This window comes from Tinamus guttatus, unplaced genomic scaffold (assembly GCF_059628265.1).
Source record: "Tinamus guttatus ecotype Peru unplaced genomic scaffold, ASM5962826v1 Tinamus_guttatus_pri_ptg000089l, whole genome shotgun sequence".
Taxonomy (NCBI): domain Eukaryota; kingdom Metazoa; phylum Chordata; class Aves; order Tinamiformes; family Tinamidae; genus Tinamus; species Tinamus guttatus.
Window position 1 is genome coordinate 2852414 of NW_028288623.1, and position 18413 is coordinate 2870826.

The window sequence follows — 18413 nt, forward strand, 5'->3', positions numbered from 1 at the left end:
ATTGTATTTAACTTAAAAAGGTACTTGTATACAAACATTCTGAAATGCCGGTATATACTTCCCCAAAAGGTATTTTTCCCTCCAAGCTTTCATAAATACAGCTATTGCCCTCAACACACCACTAACATACCAGGACTTCCACACTAAATAATACAAATTTATATCCAGATTACTATGCTTAAAAATATATATATTAGTACAATTTTTCATGACACTATTACATGGGCAGTGACAGAACTACAAATCCAGATTTTGACATGCCTAGTGTTTTTGCATTAAGTATGCTGGTAAACAAGTTTACACCTTCAGAGGTGAAACCACCCTGATGGGAAGAGGGTCCTGGAGTAAAGCAACCTGGAATGGGCACTTTGTGATCCACTGGATGTCAAGTCTGCAAGCCACTCGAAGGAAACAAATGTCTGCATCTGCTACTAAACATTTAATGCAAGATTCATCTTTCCTTTCAGGACACCACAGATTCCTATTCTTCCTGTGGATTGATCCCACAAGGAATAAAATCTATTCACAGTCCTTTAAATTATTCTGGCCTATCATCACGTATTCTCCTGAATCCTACTCTTACAATAAAGCCAAGGAAATTGAGAAATCCTCAAGTAAAAGGCAGATTTAGAAGGAGAAAAGAAAGATCTGCATGTAAAGAACAAACTGGGGAAGGAAAAAAAAAAAGGAGAAAAAAAAAAAAAAAAAGGCAGCTGCACCTAGTATTTGAGCAGATGCTTGCCTCCAGAAAGCATTTGGGAGAGTGCTGTCCTTTTTCCATTCAGATTCAGAGCTCAGAAGAATCAGACTGTAGATTAAATAACAATACATAGGAAGAGATTTTTTCGTTCATACAATAATACACAAGGACAGACGGGAGAAAGCATAAAAATTGAAAATGGAAGGAAAAAAAATATATATATTTAAAATGTTCCTTTCCAAGTTGCACTGCAGCTATTTCCCTTTGTTCCTGATGCATGGAGAATATTCACATCAGTAGAACAAACCAGGGAGGGTTTGGAGATGTATTTCACATGCACCAGTAGCAATGGTCTGGGGAAAGGTGGTAGGGAGAAAATTAAGTTCTATTCCCTATACATACAAGGGTAGAAAGAAACAGGTTCTCCATCCATCAGTGAAGAAATCGAATACTCATTTTCTGTTCTACATCCACCTTCTCCAAAACCTGCAATAAAATCCGGAAACAGGTATTTTAGATAGTGTATGTGAAATATTTCTGTCACAATAGATTTCCTAGACTGGTAAAAAACAAACAAAGGAGATGGCCAGAAACATGGATGGCTTCCCTTTGGCAGGGCATTCTTTCATTTAGACACTTCTATTTTTTGCTGTAGATTACGGTTTCCTTTGCAAGGAAAAAAATCTTAGCCATTATAGCTGGAAAAAAGCTGTCAACCAAAGTGTAAACAACACAGTTTCAGCCTGCCAACAGCCCAGATAATTTAACTACTCCCAGGAAGTTGTTCCACCCAAGCATAAATATGCTTGGGCAAATTAGTATAAGAACATACATCCAGGAGACAGAAGAGAGAATGGAAGGGAAGAAGGGGCATAAACAGTGAGTGAAGAGCTAAGATCAAGACCACAGCATCACTAACTTAGATTATTTTTAAACATAGGTGGCAGCCTCATTCACTGAATTGCTCTTAATGCTGAGGTAAGACGGTAACAAACTGCCTCAAGCAGCTTTAGGTGCTCAACTTTGGTACTGCAAGCTCAGAATACTAGGTTTCAAGAGACCTCTGGAGATCTTTTCATCCAACTTTCCACAGTCATTCAAAGCAAGGTCTTATCCAGCTGAGTTCTAAACATCTCAAGGGAGGAAGGTTCTACAACATCTTCAGCAACCCCTTCCTGTGTTGGGCCATCCTCATGGTCACACATTGAAGAGATGAAGCTGTCCTGCTATAGGTCAACTTTATCCACTGACTATATAATAACTGTTTTCTGCTATTTCTCTAGTTCTGACAGCTAATAAAAGATGCAATTCAAAGGATCAGAGCTAGAAATTTGCATGCTGGTTTTAGCCGCATCACTAGTGGATAAAATCTTCAAGCAAAAACCTATTTGCAGAATTACAATATGGCAGTTACTGTGTCACTATGCTAGTCAGGTTACCCATGTAGAAAGAAGTGGCTGCAAAAGAAAAGTAATAGCATTTACTGTAATACAAATCTCACCTTGTCTCACTGCAAGCAGGCTTCAGAAGAGTACCACTATTTCCCTATAATTCTCTTAAGCACCTTTCACCATTCATTTAACAATTTCCACTATTAGAAGATACTTTTCAGAATCTGATGTCTGAAGTCTTCCTACCAAGGTGTGAAAAAGTCTGCAATATATTCAGCAGTGTAGCTTAGCAGAGTATGAAAGAAACATACAGACTAATTATTAATATATTGACAGAATTGCATTTTTTTCCTGAAGAAAAACTGTCTTTACATAGAAGGGATGGAGAGGAACTGGTGGAAAGCTTGCTTTACCAAACGCAGGTAGACAAGAGTGCTCAAATGACTTCCACTCCTTATTTCCACTTGCATTTTCAAGTCTGAATAATCTGTCCCATTCCTGAACAATTTCACTTCTTGTTATTAAAAATGTAGTTTACCAACCTTTACGAACTCTGCAAAGGAGATGGCACTGTCCCCATCTTGATCAGCTTCCTGGATGGTTCTGTCAGCAATACTGCCCAGCTGCTCATCAGAAATGTTTACACCAACCATCATCCGTAACACCTAAAACACACAGAAGTCCCCAGATGTTTAAGAAATATATACATAGATATATATAGATACAGTAATAGAAGTGTTCTTAATGTTGTTCCTCATGGATTTTGTTCCAGTAATAATTCTATATAAAAACAACTCAATAGAATTTTCCTGGAAGTCATTTCTATTTGTCCTTGTACATCAGAACAACTTCCTTTGGTAGCTATCTTTGAGGGGGAAAAAGTCTTTTGCTTCTTCAGTAGGCAGTGGAACAGATGGAAGAATTTAGAAAGCATCTGGAATACAAATGAATCATATGTTTTGTTCTGAAGCTTCTGTGTCTCTCAGAGCTTACTGATGTTTGATTTGGGTATCTACTGTTTAAAATTCTGCCTACTGGAATCTGGTAAGTATATGACCAAATGATAGCTGTCATCACTATGCATATTTAGGGTGTTTTTTTTTTTTTTTTGGGTAGGAGTTAGAGGGCCGTTTCAGTTGAAAGTAAATCCTTGTCTTACATCAGGAACCACAAACTACTATGTCTATTTCCCAGGATTAGTAGTTTGTAATTACTCCTAGCTTAAGCCTAGTTTCATATACATGAAGCACCAATGAACTCTGCTGCAGTTTCAAGAAGTTTGAATCTACTGAGAGGACACAGAGATAACCAGTCAAATGACCTCATATACTGTCCCTCTGAAGTCTTGTTAAGAGCGGCTTTAAAAATTATAGAACATAGTTCTTAAGGGACTTGATGTATTTGCTGGGTATTTATGCATCATTTGGAAAAGTTCTGTTTGGCCTAATGCTCTAGTTTAAGTCTGAATCTATCACCCTCAGTCTGATAAAACAGAGCTATGAAAGGTTAAGGTCTAAGGGAAAGGTTTAGCATATCTAAAGCTTTAAATTGGAAATAAGCAACTAGGCACCAATTTCTTTCAGGAATTCTTTTCAAAAGATGGCTGGAACTTTCCTCTTCCTCCTACATAGATGTGAAGTGACAAAGAAGGTCATAGAATCATGATAGAGTTGTTCAAAGCAGGCCCATGCTATTTACCTGAAGCAGCTCATCCCTGGAAATCTTGTCATCTTTGTCTAGATCATATAATCTAAAAGCAACTACAGGAAAGAAAAGAACAAGTAGCTGAATCTGAATGCCACTATTTTTCTTAATGATCACATATTTATATATTAAAAAATAACAGCAGCTATTCATAAACCATTTTAAAAGAAATACCTTAGAATTGCCTCACCATAAAATTCCTGTTCAGTTCCATAAAGTTTACCATAGATTACTACAAGATTACTATATACAGAAATAACACTTTTGTCAAGATGTAAAAATCTTCAGTACTCACTGTGAGTATTTAACAGAAGCACTCTGCTTGCAGAAGAATTTCTTCAAAGCCCTGAGCTATAAAAGTGTATTTAGCACTAGTATATATTCAACTTGAACTTTAAATCCAGATATTTTTACATTTTGTTTATTCTTGATTCTGTTCTAGGTGAGATGTAAGACAGTTTCAGTGCTCAGAAGACTCTTGCCAACTCAGCCTAGTGTGCAAGAGTATTCTGCTTATACACTGTAGGCAGACTGCAGAATTGTCGAAGAAAGTACTCAGCTGAAGGTGAGCAAACACACAGTACTGTATTACATGGAAGACTGGGGAAAAGCCCATTCACATCAGACACTTGCCTTGTAATATATCTTAGGTTCCAAATATTTTTGAAAACACTTGTGTCGGGAGACCTTCCAACTTAACAGTTTCAAACAATTCCACAGATTTCCAATACTAGCATGAGATAATTCATATCTTTTGCATTGTGGACATTCTAAACAGGTCAGCTTGTGAGTTTATAAAAATAACAAACAAACAAACACCACAACCCACAATTACATTTCCACAGGCAACGACTGCCCAGAGAACCTTCACTTCCATGCTCTTTCATTCCCTTCCAGAAAGGAAACAAAAAAGGAAAAAAAAAAATCTGCAAACCAACCAACCAAAAAAAAAAAAAAAAAGAAATGTTTACATAGGAAGGTTCACTGTTCTTACAGTGGAGCTTGTTACTTCGGCTGTTCAGTGGTTCCGGTCCATTCTGGTCTTTGCTCTTTTCATTATCTTCTATGGGTCGGAAGTGGGCCAGAGTCCTCATGAATCCACGGAAATTCACTTGGTCCTCTCTGCGTAAGTATTTCAACAGACCTATTAGATGCAGCCTGGCTTATATGCATTCTTTACTTCAGTAATGAACAACCAATACCTAGTCTCAATGCTTTGCAACCTTTTCCACGCCCACAGTTTTGTTGGCCATGCTCAAAATGAGCTGTGGCTGCAACTGTAACCTGGGATCAGACTGCTATGAGGACTCATGTATGGAAGAAAGCGAGGGGGGGGGTGCGGAAAAGCTGCAAGAAGTCTGTTTTCTTGTAGCGCTCCCCTCTCTTTGCTTGGGAGCACTGTTTAAGCTCAGGGCCTCACTTTTTGTCCTTGACCTTGCCTGAGCAGTTTTGTAGCTATGCCTGTGCCTGGTCATCTTGCTGATCCTAACCTGCAAACTTGACAACCTTGCTTGACCTCAGACTTGCTTCATCACTGTGGACTTCTCTGACAGTCATAGGTGGGCTGACCTCAGGTACCAGCACAGGACTTGCTTTGCTTTTCTCATTCAGGCGCTGGGCCCTTTTGTCTGTGAGGGCACTGCCCTTACAAGGGCTGCTGTCACGCCTGGCTCTGGCCTCTGGTGCAGCCCTGTCTTGCTGTTCCTTGGCAAACAGCTCTTTCCTCTAAAGCTCCTGTGGGAACAAGCTATGTGTATGCTTTCCAGAGCTCAGGCTTTCCAGCCAGGAAGCCCTGCCTGGTATTGACCCGTATGAGGAGCTGATTAGATGAACTGTGCACTATCAGTCACTATAGACCAATGTGTTCAAGAGCAGTAGCAGATTCCACAGAACAGTCTAGATTAGCAGTAAATATAACAAAGATAGTTGACTCCAGTTTTGATTGTCTCTTTGGATTCGCGTAAGAAGTGTCATAGGACACAGGCTGTCAATAATCTGAAGTTTAACTAAAATCAAAACTAACAAGCTGCTCTAATAACAAAGGTACACTTAGAGGTCAAAGTGTAAAAAAAAAAAATCAAGATTGATTCAGTTAATTGTAATGTTAGCTAGCAAAAGACAGTATTGCTATAAGTTTACTTGAAGAAATAATGTATACAGATGCCCTGGACTTTCTTCAAAGTTGTTTAGCAGCATGGCAAGAAAATCAGGGCTGGGCAGACTAAAAAAAAAAAAAAATAGATACAGTCAAGAGATTTTCACTGAATAAACCTCACAAAATCCTCAACAACTCAGGGTGGCATGTATCTCTTACAACAGAAGGAAAACATGCAGAGCAAACAAATGATGTACAAAGCTCATGACAAGGCGAGCAAAATTCAAGTTCTGTGCTTTAACCACAGGCCTTTCACTCTTATGGGAGCTTCTTATGAATGACAGATTTTGTGACTGTTCACTAATTGAGTCACAGGAACTTACCCCTCTGAAAAAAAGGCATTGATAATCCTGTCTCCCAGTGGATTGATGGCAAGCTCTGGAATCCGCTGGAAGTCTTCACGGCTAAGAAAAGGAAGAACATAAAAAGTCTGCATGAAGTTAAAGTCAAAGAAGATGACATTACTTTAAAAAAGAAGTGACAGTAAAACATTTCTGTATGGTTTTATTTCAGCAGCAAGACAATTGCTGGTTTTCAAAACATAATTCTTTATACCATTGGTAATAGAGAAAATAGTTTAAAGTTAACTAGAAGGCTATTCCAAGGCTATATTATATTATAGGCTATTCATTTATCATGTTAACAGCACTGTTCAGTTGTTAAAATTATTTGTCTGTGCTAGTAATCTTCCTAAACTGACGCTGATAGTTCGCAACACCTAAGGAAGGGAAACTTCTGAAATTTTTGATAGGTGTTTGAGAGGTAAGTAATTTGAATTAGAAAAATTTTTCTAGACTAGCTTGTTCCAGATTCTGGAACAATGCTGTAGGAATGCCACATGCCTGCAAACATGCAGTTGACCTGCATGCTGCATGCCAGCATGATCACAGGGTTTCTTCTATTATTAGAGTTACACTAATAGTTTTTATTTCCTTTCAACTGATCAGAAGGTCTATCAGAAGTGGCATAATCTTGGTGTGTCCAGGGAAGAACTATAGGGAAGGGGGTAGATTATTCTCAGTGAAGATTTCAGGAAATGGGTTTATTTCTGCAGTACCGATTTACCAGTTAGTACAAGACTCGCTCCGAACTCATTTAGACTCAAAAGAGCGAAGAAAACAGTGATGTAGTATGGCTGTAAAAGCCTGTACTCTTAATATGCATTATTTGATATCTCCTGACTTTTTCAGAAATACCTGCAATTATCTTCAAGTCAAATGCAGTCCTGTTTCTGAAATTTGGTTCACAAGGTCTCAAGCTTAGTTGTTAAAAGCTCACTACTTTTGACACCTATGCTCACTAAATGAATCAACAACGAAGTTGAGATGTTGTCCTTAAAGAGGGAAAAAAAAATGGGGAAAAGTAAGCAAGAACACACCTGAAATTATTTAAGTATACCATGCTTTTACAGTACCAAGATCTTAAAGATAGAAAAAGGCCTTCAGGAAAGGAATCAGCTAACCCCCCCTTCTTACTACTAGTCTAGGCTGAGAAAGAAGCAATATGTTCAAATTTTAGTTGCAGCCTAAAGCCCTCTTTGCGCCCTGTTACACCCGAGCATTGCTAAGAGGCCCAATTATAGTGTATCTGTTGCAACATGGCTGAAATCATTAGGCCTTCTAATATAGAGGGACATGACCATACTTCTAAGCTATCTCCAAGAGAATCACTGCTCTGACAAGGTCCAAATCATTTCAACATACCATCAGTATAGCATGATCAGCTTGTTACCACACTCTTCAGGACAGCTGCATGTTAGGCCACAGCTGAAGGGCACCACAGACATTAGTTATTTAGGCATGAGATGCAGTGATGTGGAAAACCTGTGTCCTGGTAACAATATTTTAACAGCAGGACTTCTGTGTCAATGCTAACATTTACAGGCCAAAAGCAGCATTCTATTTAGAACAAAACCCTAATGCTTAAACATTTTCTACTTGATATATCGCTATTTCTTAATATTGAGCCTCAAACAATTTACATTCAGCATTTCAGCCTCTTGTTGTTCTGCTCTATAGCAGGAGATTAACAATTAACTACAAATAACTCCCCAGGTTTCAAATCTATTTGTCCTGTCATTATCAGGATTGCAGTAGGCCATTTTTGCTTGTTAAGAGCACATTACTGAGTGAGTGTTATAATTGAAATAGCTGCAACAGTCATAAAAGTAAATGAATGCAGGATGCAAGTTATTCTCTACTTTATAAACCAAGGCTTCCAAGAATCATTAGGGACCAACTTCACCTGGCTGAGGCTGGAGCTTGCAAGAAATTTGATGCCCTCTACTACTTCCTCATTCATGTGCCATAGCAACAAGGCTCTTCCAATGAGATCCTTCCTGGAGGCTGTCTTCCATTAAATCCTTGCTCAAAGATAACATGCAAAGCAGTCCTTAACTGCATGTTATCATTATGCAGACCAGCCATTTCACATCTGTGCCAGAGCATTCATACTTCCTTTTGCAGCAAGGAATTCATAGATTCTAAGACAAGTATTTTCAAGCATGGTTATATCCTCTGAGGTACATGGCAGACCTCTAAGTGAATGAGACTTTGCCTAATTATAAATGCTGCAAAAGGACTTACTGGCCATTCTTTATACATATATATATATATTTTCCCTCCTGTTTGTGTATATGTCTTCTTCTAGAAAACGCTTGAGGAACACTGTTCACTGAACAGGGTTAAGGAAGATAGGGCTACATAGAACTGAGGAAAGCAGAACATTGAGGAGAAAATCATTCATATGCATAACAAAAAGTTTGTCTCAATAAACATGAGACTAATTACATAATAAACATTTGGAAATAAATAAGTGTGCTAGAGGTAAAAGGTGATAATTAGAAAAAAAAAATCAACAGAAAACAAAACAAAAAGCAGTATGAATAAAAGAAAGCACAGCCAAAGAGGGAAGTGTAGACCGAGACAGTAGTCTGTCATTCACTCATCCAAACCATATCCTGTCTGTCTAGTCTATTTTAGGTAAAGCTAAAGGAAAAAAAAAAGTCTTTTTTTTTTTTTAAGCAAAGAAATAATTCCACATTTAGAGAGAGCTAACTTATGCTCTACTTGAAAAGCCTGCAATGAAGTTTTAACTATTATGAATGAGCTTAGTCTCTGTTCAAACAGAAAGCTACCTGTCACCATCTCTCGGGACCACAGATTTGAGAAGTTCTCCAGAAGAAACCATCCCATGAACAGCTTTCGTAAGCACAAGATAATTAGAAACACCTCAGTCCTTAGGTATCACTTTTTCAGAATATTTGCCTGCCTACTCTCATCCATATTCAATATAAACTAATTGCTGGAAAGTATAAAGACAAAACAAAAAACCTTCTGAATTGCTTAGCATTTAATTTCTTCTTTGCGGAAGAAACCATCCTAAGTGGGAGGCTCCATGCAGAAGTTGCATAGTAGCAGTTCAAGCAATTATCTCCTTTTTATAGCTCAATCCACAATGGTCTAGCACTACTTCCTCAAAGGAAGTGTCTAAATTTTGAAGCAGATGTATTATGTGGTGCCATGGTCACTGGTACACTACGGTACTGGTCCTCCAATGACCCAGACAAGACAACTCCCCGGGGCAAGCATACACTGATCCTAGTACACACTCCAGTTTCCTCATAATGGAAATCAGAATGCAAAGGAGAAAAGATGCACCCTGTTCTCCTGAAGAAAAGTTAGGATTTAATCAAACAATTAATTCTACAGCCCATCCGTATCCATGGATGTTCAAGAGCATCAACATTGTTTGGCAAGTCAGCATGGCACAGTATTGATATCTAACGTGCTGAGAAGATTTTCAGTGGAACAGTTTCATATTGGCTTTAACAACCTGGTTTCAGTCAGATTACGTTAAGTCAAAGAATTTATCCATTTCACTTAGAAAGGCCGGGGGGAAAAAAAAAAAAAGGAAGATTTTTCTACCCCTTTAAAGAGTTGGTTGCAGTTCTATAGCACTTCCTATGCAGTTTAGGAGAGGCGAAGAAAAGAAATATTAGAGCACCCCCCCCCCCCCAAAAAAAAAAAGCACATAAAATAAAGCTCTGCTTCTGTCAATTCCCTTCTCTTACATTTCATTTATTTAGCTCTATAGTATTGCACAGGATCCCATTCAGGCATAAAAAAAAAAAAGAGATATAAAAACTTGGTACCCTGAAATTACATACAGGTATACTGGGTACAATCCTCTAAAAGATGGAAAGATTTCCATTTTGAATTATATTTCCAGAATAAATTACCTGAGCTCTCTAAACCCTAGGATCTTCTGCATTAGATGTTCTTCACTTTGTCCTTTTAAATACAAAGGTAAGAACAGCACAATCTTCTATGTTCTTTGAAGCAGTGCTTCATATTTAAGGATGTAATTTATGCCATAAGCAACTGCATAAATAAATACTTCTTTAAGTCACAGTCATGAGTGATTTTCGTCATTTGTAAGTCAATGCCATAACCACCCTTATGGAAACGATTGCTCTTGCTCACAGGAAACAAAGAAAAGACATTCCTTCTAAATTGTTTGATAGTAATAAGCAGGTGGTAATAGAAACAGGCAGAATCCCTCCCTTCCCAACTCTTCATCTTGCTTGTCTCAAATTCGCAAATTTTCTTTGATCAGCATTTCAGAAACCATCATTTACAAGTTTCCGATTAGCAGTTCTCCCCCCTCCTCCCCTGCATTGTTTTATCAGGAAGTAGTTTTCCATTACTTAGAAACATGATTGTTTCCACATATTGCAGGAGCCAGGACAGGATTCAGAATCCAAATACCACTCCTAATTCAGCCACATTTGGGAACAGGCTATGCTTACAATCCTGCAAGTTAATGGGTCACAACTTGATGGGATTTTCCACACAAAGTTCATTTCCTTTCCAAGGTACTAAGTGATTAACAACAATGAAAGTCAAACTCCTCCTGACATGCAACACTATTAAACTAAACATTGTGCAACAGACGGTCATATCATATTTAACTCATTATTCCTCTTCTTAAGTAAATTGAGCACAATCAGCTCAAACTTTACACAACTTTTATGGATTTAATGGGGGCATTTAAAGTCAGAGGGAAGAGGTAAGGAACAGTGTGTACCTGAGAAATAAGGTTCAAATGGAACTGGAGTAGCCTGGCAGCCATCATCTTTATTCATCAGTAAACACTATATCCACATGTAAAGTTTAAGAGGCTGTTAGTGTTCTTCTGTCAAGTAATTTAATGTTGAGACATAAGCAGTAGTAAAAAAGTTACTAGCCATTCCTGTACCTTTGCTAGCATGAAATAAAACTGGCGAGTTACCTTTCTCTTACTTGGCTAATACGCTATTGCTATAAAAGTAAGTTTTCTTAAAGAAAACACATTTAATTAGCAGCTTTCTTTGACAAAGCAGGGACTAACTTCTAGACTTTTAGTGCAGCTTTCACTGAAAAGATTGCCTAAAAAAAATAAATAAATCAAAATTAACTCAGCATGAAATTTCCATTTCATTTAGTAACTGAACATGCCTTTGCAAATTTCACTACACTTCAATATAGAGTGTGCTTCAACACTTCAGCTGGCTGCAAAATGAATCCCATCAAAGATGTATATCTTCAGAAGATTCTCCCAGGAAAATACCAAGTGGTCAAAAATTGAACTCTTCAACAGAATGTTACATAGAATCAGTGACTAGTTTTTGCCAAATCTGATCCAGATTTATTTTCCACACACATCCCCCTGCCTAGATATCATCAGGTGATCTGTATGTCACAAGAGCCAGTTCTATAATTTAAATGATACACTGGCTTCCATGACAGAGCTGGCTTGTGAAGTTCCTGCCCAACCCAGCCAAAGTCACTTGTTTCCTCACCTATAGTCTAGGTTGTCAACCATTCAGCTATGCCAGGCCAGATATTTATGGAACAGACACGTAGTCTGAATCAATGGAGTCAATCAGGTTAACGATACCTACGCACATAAAGGAGGGGGCTGGGTGGAGGGATTTTTTTTTCTTAAAAAATAAAAATAATTTTGTAATCTAGTACAATTGCACAATCATTTGCTTAAATGTAACTGAGAAGTCAGCAATTCGTGTCATGACAAGGATCTGCATAAAGTCAGAGAAGGAAGCTGCAGGAAGCCAGTGTTATCTTACTACTGCACCTTCACCTTCAAAGCAGTGATTCTAGTTGTTTGGGTTATAGGGCATTCCAGGACCACATTTTACAAGGTCTGATTATATAAAACTCAAACAATTCCTGATTCTATGTTATAACAATATCCCTTTTCCCTCCTCACTCCATTGCAGTCTTCCAGCTTCCCTGTGCACTGGTGCTGGCATATGTGGCCATATAGTGAATGCAGAAAAAAAAACAGACCAAATGTCAACAAAAAAAAAACCCTCAAAACTAACTGGGTTCCTTTTACCTTGTTTCGCTGGACAAGTTTCCAAACAGATTAGTTTCCAAATATAAGTTTTGATCACTAGCATCAACAGAAGAAAGCAGTAGAATTTCAGTAGCAAAATGGAGTTAAACCAGGTTATATTCATCATAAAACTATACCTGTAAATGAATCATGGGTAACTTATTTGCCATATTTTATATTATTAATTTATTTACTGTAATATGTAGACTCTATGAAAAGAAAGGAGTGTTAAGCAACTAAATACAATCAGAATTCATAATGAATTCACTAAATAAAGAGCAAACCAATATCAACATGCAATACTATAGTAGGAGTGGGTAAGGCTAGGAGAGAGACAGAAAAGGAATATATTTTAAGAGGAATCATCCCACTAGAGTTTCCATTTCATTTGAGAATACTTTCCAGTAGGCTCAAAACATCAAAGAGGAGGGGGATGTCTTACAGATACGAAGTTTAAGCCTAATTTTTATTTACCTGATTAAGCTGCAGTCACTGTAACCAGTTCATCTTTGACTAGAGTTTGAAAACTACAGTTTAAGAGATTCACAATATCAAACTGTAAATTTAAATTGCTGGCAGAAGGCAAACACATTAAAGGGCCTGGAATATCCCGCACCTTTTCAAGGTGAACTACTATTTGAAGAATAGAATGTGCATTTGTTTAGTCACAGTGATTTGGTTACAGCTCACCCTTACTTAAAAAGAAAAAAAAAGTTATTGTTTGTAGACATGAATGTTCAAAGTTAGACTTAAAATCAATACTGTCCTTTCTTCTATTAACGGCCACAAGCCCTTAACTCCACAGTAAAGGCAATGGGTATTTAGAGCACATTTACTCAATTCAACATTTGGATTTCTACTTCATAAAACAGAAGGAGCTTGAATTTTCATGTAGACAACAGGTGTGAGAGAATCAGTTACAAAGGCCTCACTGATTCATCATATGAGGAAAACATATGCAGGCACACCGCAACAGCAAGTCACCATTACAGATATGGGTCAGTGGAAGGACAGCCAAACTCACAATGGTACGTACCTAAGAGTGCCATTTTCTCCTTTGTCCAGGCTGGTGAAGCGACTGTACAGGCGAGTGATTTGACTGTGGGAGACTGGAGGAGGAAAAAAAAAAATACAAATTAGCATGTCCATCATCCTTTCTAGAATTGGATCTCGTTACACCGAACTACTCAGTTACAAGCAAATATATTACAAGACTGCCAAATTTCCAATTGTCAAGACTGTAAGAAACAATTCTCTTCTTCACAAGAGGAAATCTGTTCTTCTCTTGGTAAAGAAGCAGAGGCAAACAGTACTGGGACAGAATAGCTTCTTCTGGAGAGATCTTGTGACGAACTTTCAATTTTGATAGTCATCTTAACCTGAAGAAGGTAAATATACTTCACAGGAGCTCATGTGAAAGCCACAGTCAACTTTAGCTTCTAGCACATGTCTTCCTACATCTCCAGCTGTCTACTGCTTAAGACAAAAAACTGTTGACATACACAAGCTCCCTGTCAACCCTGGAAACAAGTTCCCACTCATTCAGAGTGCCTGTCTCCATTCCTATCGTCTTTTTCCAGACTAAAAAGTCAAAGCATACTCAGTTTCTCTACTTCGGGAAAGTGGTCACAGAGACTTTATGCCTGAACATGTTTCCTTCCATACAGGACTATCAGAATCTAGATGTGGGTTGTTCATTTCCAGGTTCACTAAAGTAACTTGCAGACTTCTAGGATCTTAAAGCCAAAAGTTCCTATCTAAAAAGGATTAGCAGGGATTTGGGACACCAAGATGAAATAAGAAAATTATTGCAGAATTGTAAGTATGCAATTTGCAGCAGAAATTCCAAAGCCAGTTATTAACTTTAGTATAATGGTTTAAATTTTACCAAGATGCTAGACAACTAGATTGTTAAAAGAGGCCATGGTGAGAGTAGATGAATCTGTTTAAAAACAAAAAAAAAACAAACAGTTTCTTTAACATTGTAAGTACATGCTTTACAGAAATCTTTGGCAGTTCCGAGCCTCTTCAGCTAGCATTAAGTTAATCAATACATTAAATAAGGCCGAATTAAATCTTAATGTTTACTCAGTAAAAGTGTGATTTTGAAAGTGACACTAAGTACTGATTCAGCTGTACAAATTCAATTGTTTCAACAGCAAAGGCTTTGTTAGTTTCTAAAACTTACTTGGGAACAGGTTGCACAGCAGTCGTTTGATCTGTGACAAGTAAGGCTGAATTACTTTATCAGGTTTGTTCTTTCTCCAAACTATTTGTTTAGGTTCAACTGTTCCCTCCTTTAGGATGACCTGCCAGCAACTGCCTTTTTTTTTTTTTTCTCATGTCTCCCTGGCAACCTTCATTCTTTGCACTGGGTTGGGCAATTTGCTCAGTTCCACATAAGGCAACGTCTGGATGATCAGATTGGGCAGCTTGCTCAACTTCAAGTTGAGCAATACACACAGAGAACAGGCCAGCAGCATTTTGAAGACTACTCTGTCAACATTTCTGATTTAGCGTTTTAAAGATGGTATGCAAATACATCAACTGATAGTGAAAAAAAGAATAGCTGAGCATTACATTTTGGATAAATAGCCTTGCACACCCATCCCTCCCTGGAAATACAGTCATGGTATTTTCACTCAACTGCTAGTTCTAAACTATCAGCAACTCCAATTTTGAAATAATTCTGTAATAGTACATGATTAATATGAAGCTACCGCAGCAGAAGAAATGTCTTCGGTAACATCACACTATACTTGTAAGTGTATGAGAAAGGATATATGATTCAGGTCCACCAATAAATTATTTCCCAAATTCTTTTTGTTCTTATCCCACATGAAAGCTGCAGCACTGACTCCACTTTTCAGGGCCTTCCTGCAAGGCAGATTTTCAGCCTTCCCTGATAATGAAAGAGCCAGAGCAAAAGCTGCAACTTATTCTTGCATCTTAAACACAAAAGCTAAGGTTTAAAGCTAACTGAAACATGATTTTTACTTACTCATCCCTACTTATGAGGCCCTTTAAATATTTAAATAAAGCTCCTTTATTTTGCCCAAAACCATACTTCTGCTAAATATTTAGCAAGTTCATTGTAATCAGACAGTTTATAACTTTTTCCAAGTTAAACCTACAAAATATAATCGTAAGGTCATACACTTGCATTTCAGAAAATCCATTACCTGTTACCACTAAAATGATATTTTGTGAAAAATGCCTTTAAGTTCTGATATGAGTTTACTAGTTTACTATTCACCTTGAAGTAAGCACAAGAATAAGGGTGTGAACCAATGCTGTTTAAATACTATTACATGTTTACACGTTTCCAAAAACTTGCAGCAGAATGCTGACAACATCTAGGAACTCTCATCTATCTCTTTTAGGGGTAAATAAAAGAGTGGTTAGGGCTCCTTGAATTTTTTTTTCAAACCCTAATTTCAAAATATTGATATGCAAAGCAAACAATTCCACAAAACATCATATAAGGTTTCGGGCTGTCAACTTCCCATTTAACTCCAGTTACTGAGAACCTACTACAGATTATGTGCCACTAAGCAGAGGTTTTACAGGAAAATGAGTTACTTTTAGGTTCTTGGAAACACTAGCTTTATAGGTATTTCTTAGTATGCTATGCTAAAAAGTGTCAGTTTTTCACCACAATTAAATGACAAGGTTGCTTCAAATTCCCATCAAAAAATCTTTTTTTATCTGCTCAACTAAAAGAACTTTACTATAAGGTTTATCACCCCTATTAGTGTCATTAGCTGTTCAGTTTTGTGCTATTTAAAAATGAAAGAGCTATATATCTCCACAATTGAACGCCTTCCAATAGGCTAAGTGTTCTGTTCATGCCTTTGCACTTATCCCAAAATGAACTGGAAAAGCTGTTTCACTGTACGGCACACCCAAGAAGAAAGACTCCTTAGCCGTGCTTATCAGGCATTAGTTCAACATGGACATTCAGTCCTGTCAAATAGTTTTGCTTTTACCATGTCGCTTTCTAAAACTCTTTAGTAGGTGAAGTATCACCAACAAGAAGTTTCCAAGAAATAGCAGGACAGTCTATTCAGCAATACCTGCTTAACATTCTTCCAGTGACCTTCCCTACAAATTATCCGGAGGCCCACTTCCCCCCTGCCCCACTCCTATACCTTGCAAACCTTGTATTTGCACCTATGCACAGTGTATGACAGCGCTAACTTTAGTGCAATTTTCATTTGAACTAGAGAACTACAACAGACAGACAAGAATCACATTCCTACCCTGGGGAAACTGGCTGGGGGCAGACATAGATTGATGAAGCCAAAAAGTAGACTTTCTGTGACAGCTTACCAACAGGCATTAGAACATTAGCAGTGCTTTATTAATCAAGTCATATTTTACAGCCCCGTACATGAACGTGAAGAAAAAAAACACAGGCAGATTAAGCAAATTGAGATCACAAGGCTTAAATCTCCTGGCCACAGGAAAGTTTAACACTTCAAAGGTGTGACTAGAGGCTAACTAAAGCAGGACTGTACTAGCTCCAGTCAGGTTTATCACTCAGCTCTTCTGCATAGCCACCCTACAGGTTATTTACTTAACCACCAATGGTCTAAAATTCTAGGAATGAAACACCACAGATAAATAACTGGGGAGAGAAAATGAGAAAGTTAAATCTTTTGGAAGAGTATTCCAGATTTGAGCTTTTATATTTAAAATTTTTTTAACAGGAGGCTACCTTTACTTAAAGATCATAGAGCAAGTTCTTCCTGGATAAGCATACTCAAACTCCTACTCCTTGTTTATCACAACGCTCCTGTAGAAGCTTCCCATGGAGGGAAAGGATTCATGAAAAAAGGATCATGGAAAGCATGGTAACTCACACTGTCTTGTACTCTCTCTCTCTCTTCACTTGTTTCCCTGGCACAAATAAACTATTACCTAAAATGAACACATGACAACACTCGAAGGGGTAAAAGTACTTTCAGATAACAGAGACAGAGAAGCAAATACAAGTAGGAAATAAGCATGATCTGGGAAAACCTTGTTTCACCAGAGGAAGAGAAAAACAAGCCACAGAAAATAAAAAGCAGCGAGGTGACACCTAGGATGTCACAACCTCATCACTCCTGCTAAGAGTGCCCTAAATTTGCCATCATTCACCATTTACTAGAATTCTCACGCTGGCAACCACTGTCATCAGCCAAATCAACAAAACAAATGAGTGAGCTTTACCTTACCTTTATATTTATAGGAAACAGCTCAGTACTACACGGCAGAGCAGCTCTATACCCTAGGCCACTCGGGGCAGCGCATTCCCCTCTCTTACCCAACTCTCAGGGGTTACGCTACTTCTTACATGCTTTAAAAGCCGCTCAGCCCGAATATCCTTAGGGCAACATGGGTGAAAGCCTGGACTTCAAGTGCCACCTGGGCGAAACGCACGGAGAGCTCTTCCAGAGCACTACCCACCCGAAACCGCGGACGCCAGGGCAGGCACGGAGCGCCCGCCTCCGGCGCGGAGGCCGCCGCGGGCACCGCGAGGCCCGGTTCCAGGCTTGGCGAAGCAGAGCAGGTCTCCCCGCGAGGCGGGAGCGCCGAGGCAGCTCCCCGGGGCCAGGCGGCACAGCACGGCGTGGGGGCCGCACTCGCCGCCTGCCTGGGCACAGCACAGACCGCGCGGCCGAGACTCTCGCACCGCCCGCAGGGAGGGCGCGCTGCCCCACTCCCGCCCGCCCTACCCCGTGCTTACAGCCCGTCTCCTTCTTGATCTCCTCGATCTCCTCGTCCCGCAGCAGCGTGGACGCCCGGGACCCCATGGCCGCCCCTCGAGCAGGACTCGCCTCCGCTCCGCTCGCGCCGGGCCGACGCGCGCACCAGTGCCCGGCAGCGGCGGCGCAGGCAAAGACCCCACCCCTCCCCCTTCGCCCGCCCCCGACGGCCAACGGCCGCCAAGCGCGCGCGCATGCGCACTGCATCGCACCGCCTAGAGGTGGCACGCGCCCGCCTCTGACGTCATCGCGGGCGGCCGCAAAAGCGAGGGGCCGAACACCTCCCCCCCTTCCCATGACGTCACCGCGGT

At 39.3% G+C, this 18413-nt stretch overlaps 1 protein-coding gene across 1 annotated transcript; it reads right to left on the minus strand.

Annotated features, from left to right (window-relative positions):
* Positions 1-980: 980 nt before the first annotated feature.
* CHP1 (calcineurin like EF-hand protein 1) lies at positions 981-18238 on the minus strand. The gene is made up of 7 exons (XM_088520497.1): positions 18084-18238; positions 13386-13458; positions 6274-6354; positions 4790-4917; positions 3790-3851; positions 2634-2756; positions 981-1186 (listed from the first exon to the last, which is right to left on the minus strand). The coding sequence occupies exons 1-7, from the start codon at positions 18148-18150 to the stop codon at positions 1133-1135; spliced, it is 588 nt and encodes a 195-aa protein (XP_088376623.1). The 5' UTR covers positions 18151-18238; the 3' UTR covers positions 981-1132.
* Between the last annotated feature and the right edge of the window lie 175 nt (positions 18239-18413).

Coding starts and splice junctions, on each gene's coding strand:
- CHP1 (XM_088520497.1), bottom strand. CDS start 18,150: ATGGGGTCCCGGGCGTCCACGCTGCTGCGGGACGAGGAGATCGAGGAG. Junction 13,459..18,083: donor GATCAAGAAGGAGACGGGCT/GTAAGCACGGGG, acceptor TTCCTCCTCCAG/TCTCCCACAGTCAAATCACT. Junction 1,187..2,633: donor CCTTTGCAGAGTTCGTAAAG/GTTGGTAAACTA, acceptor ATTTTATTGCAG/GTTTTGGAGAAGGTGGATGT.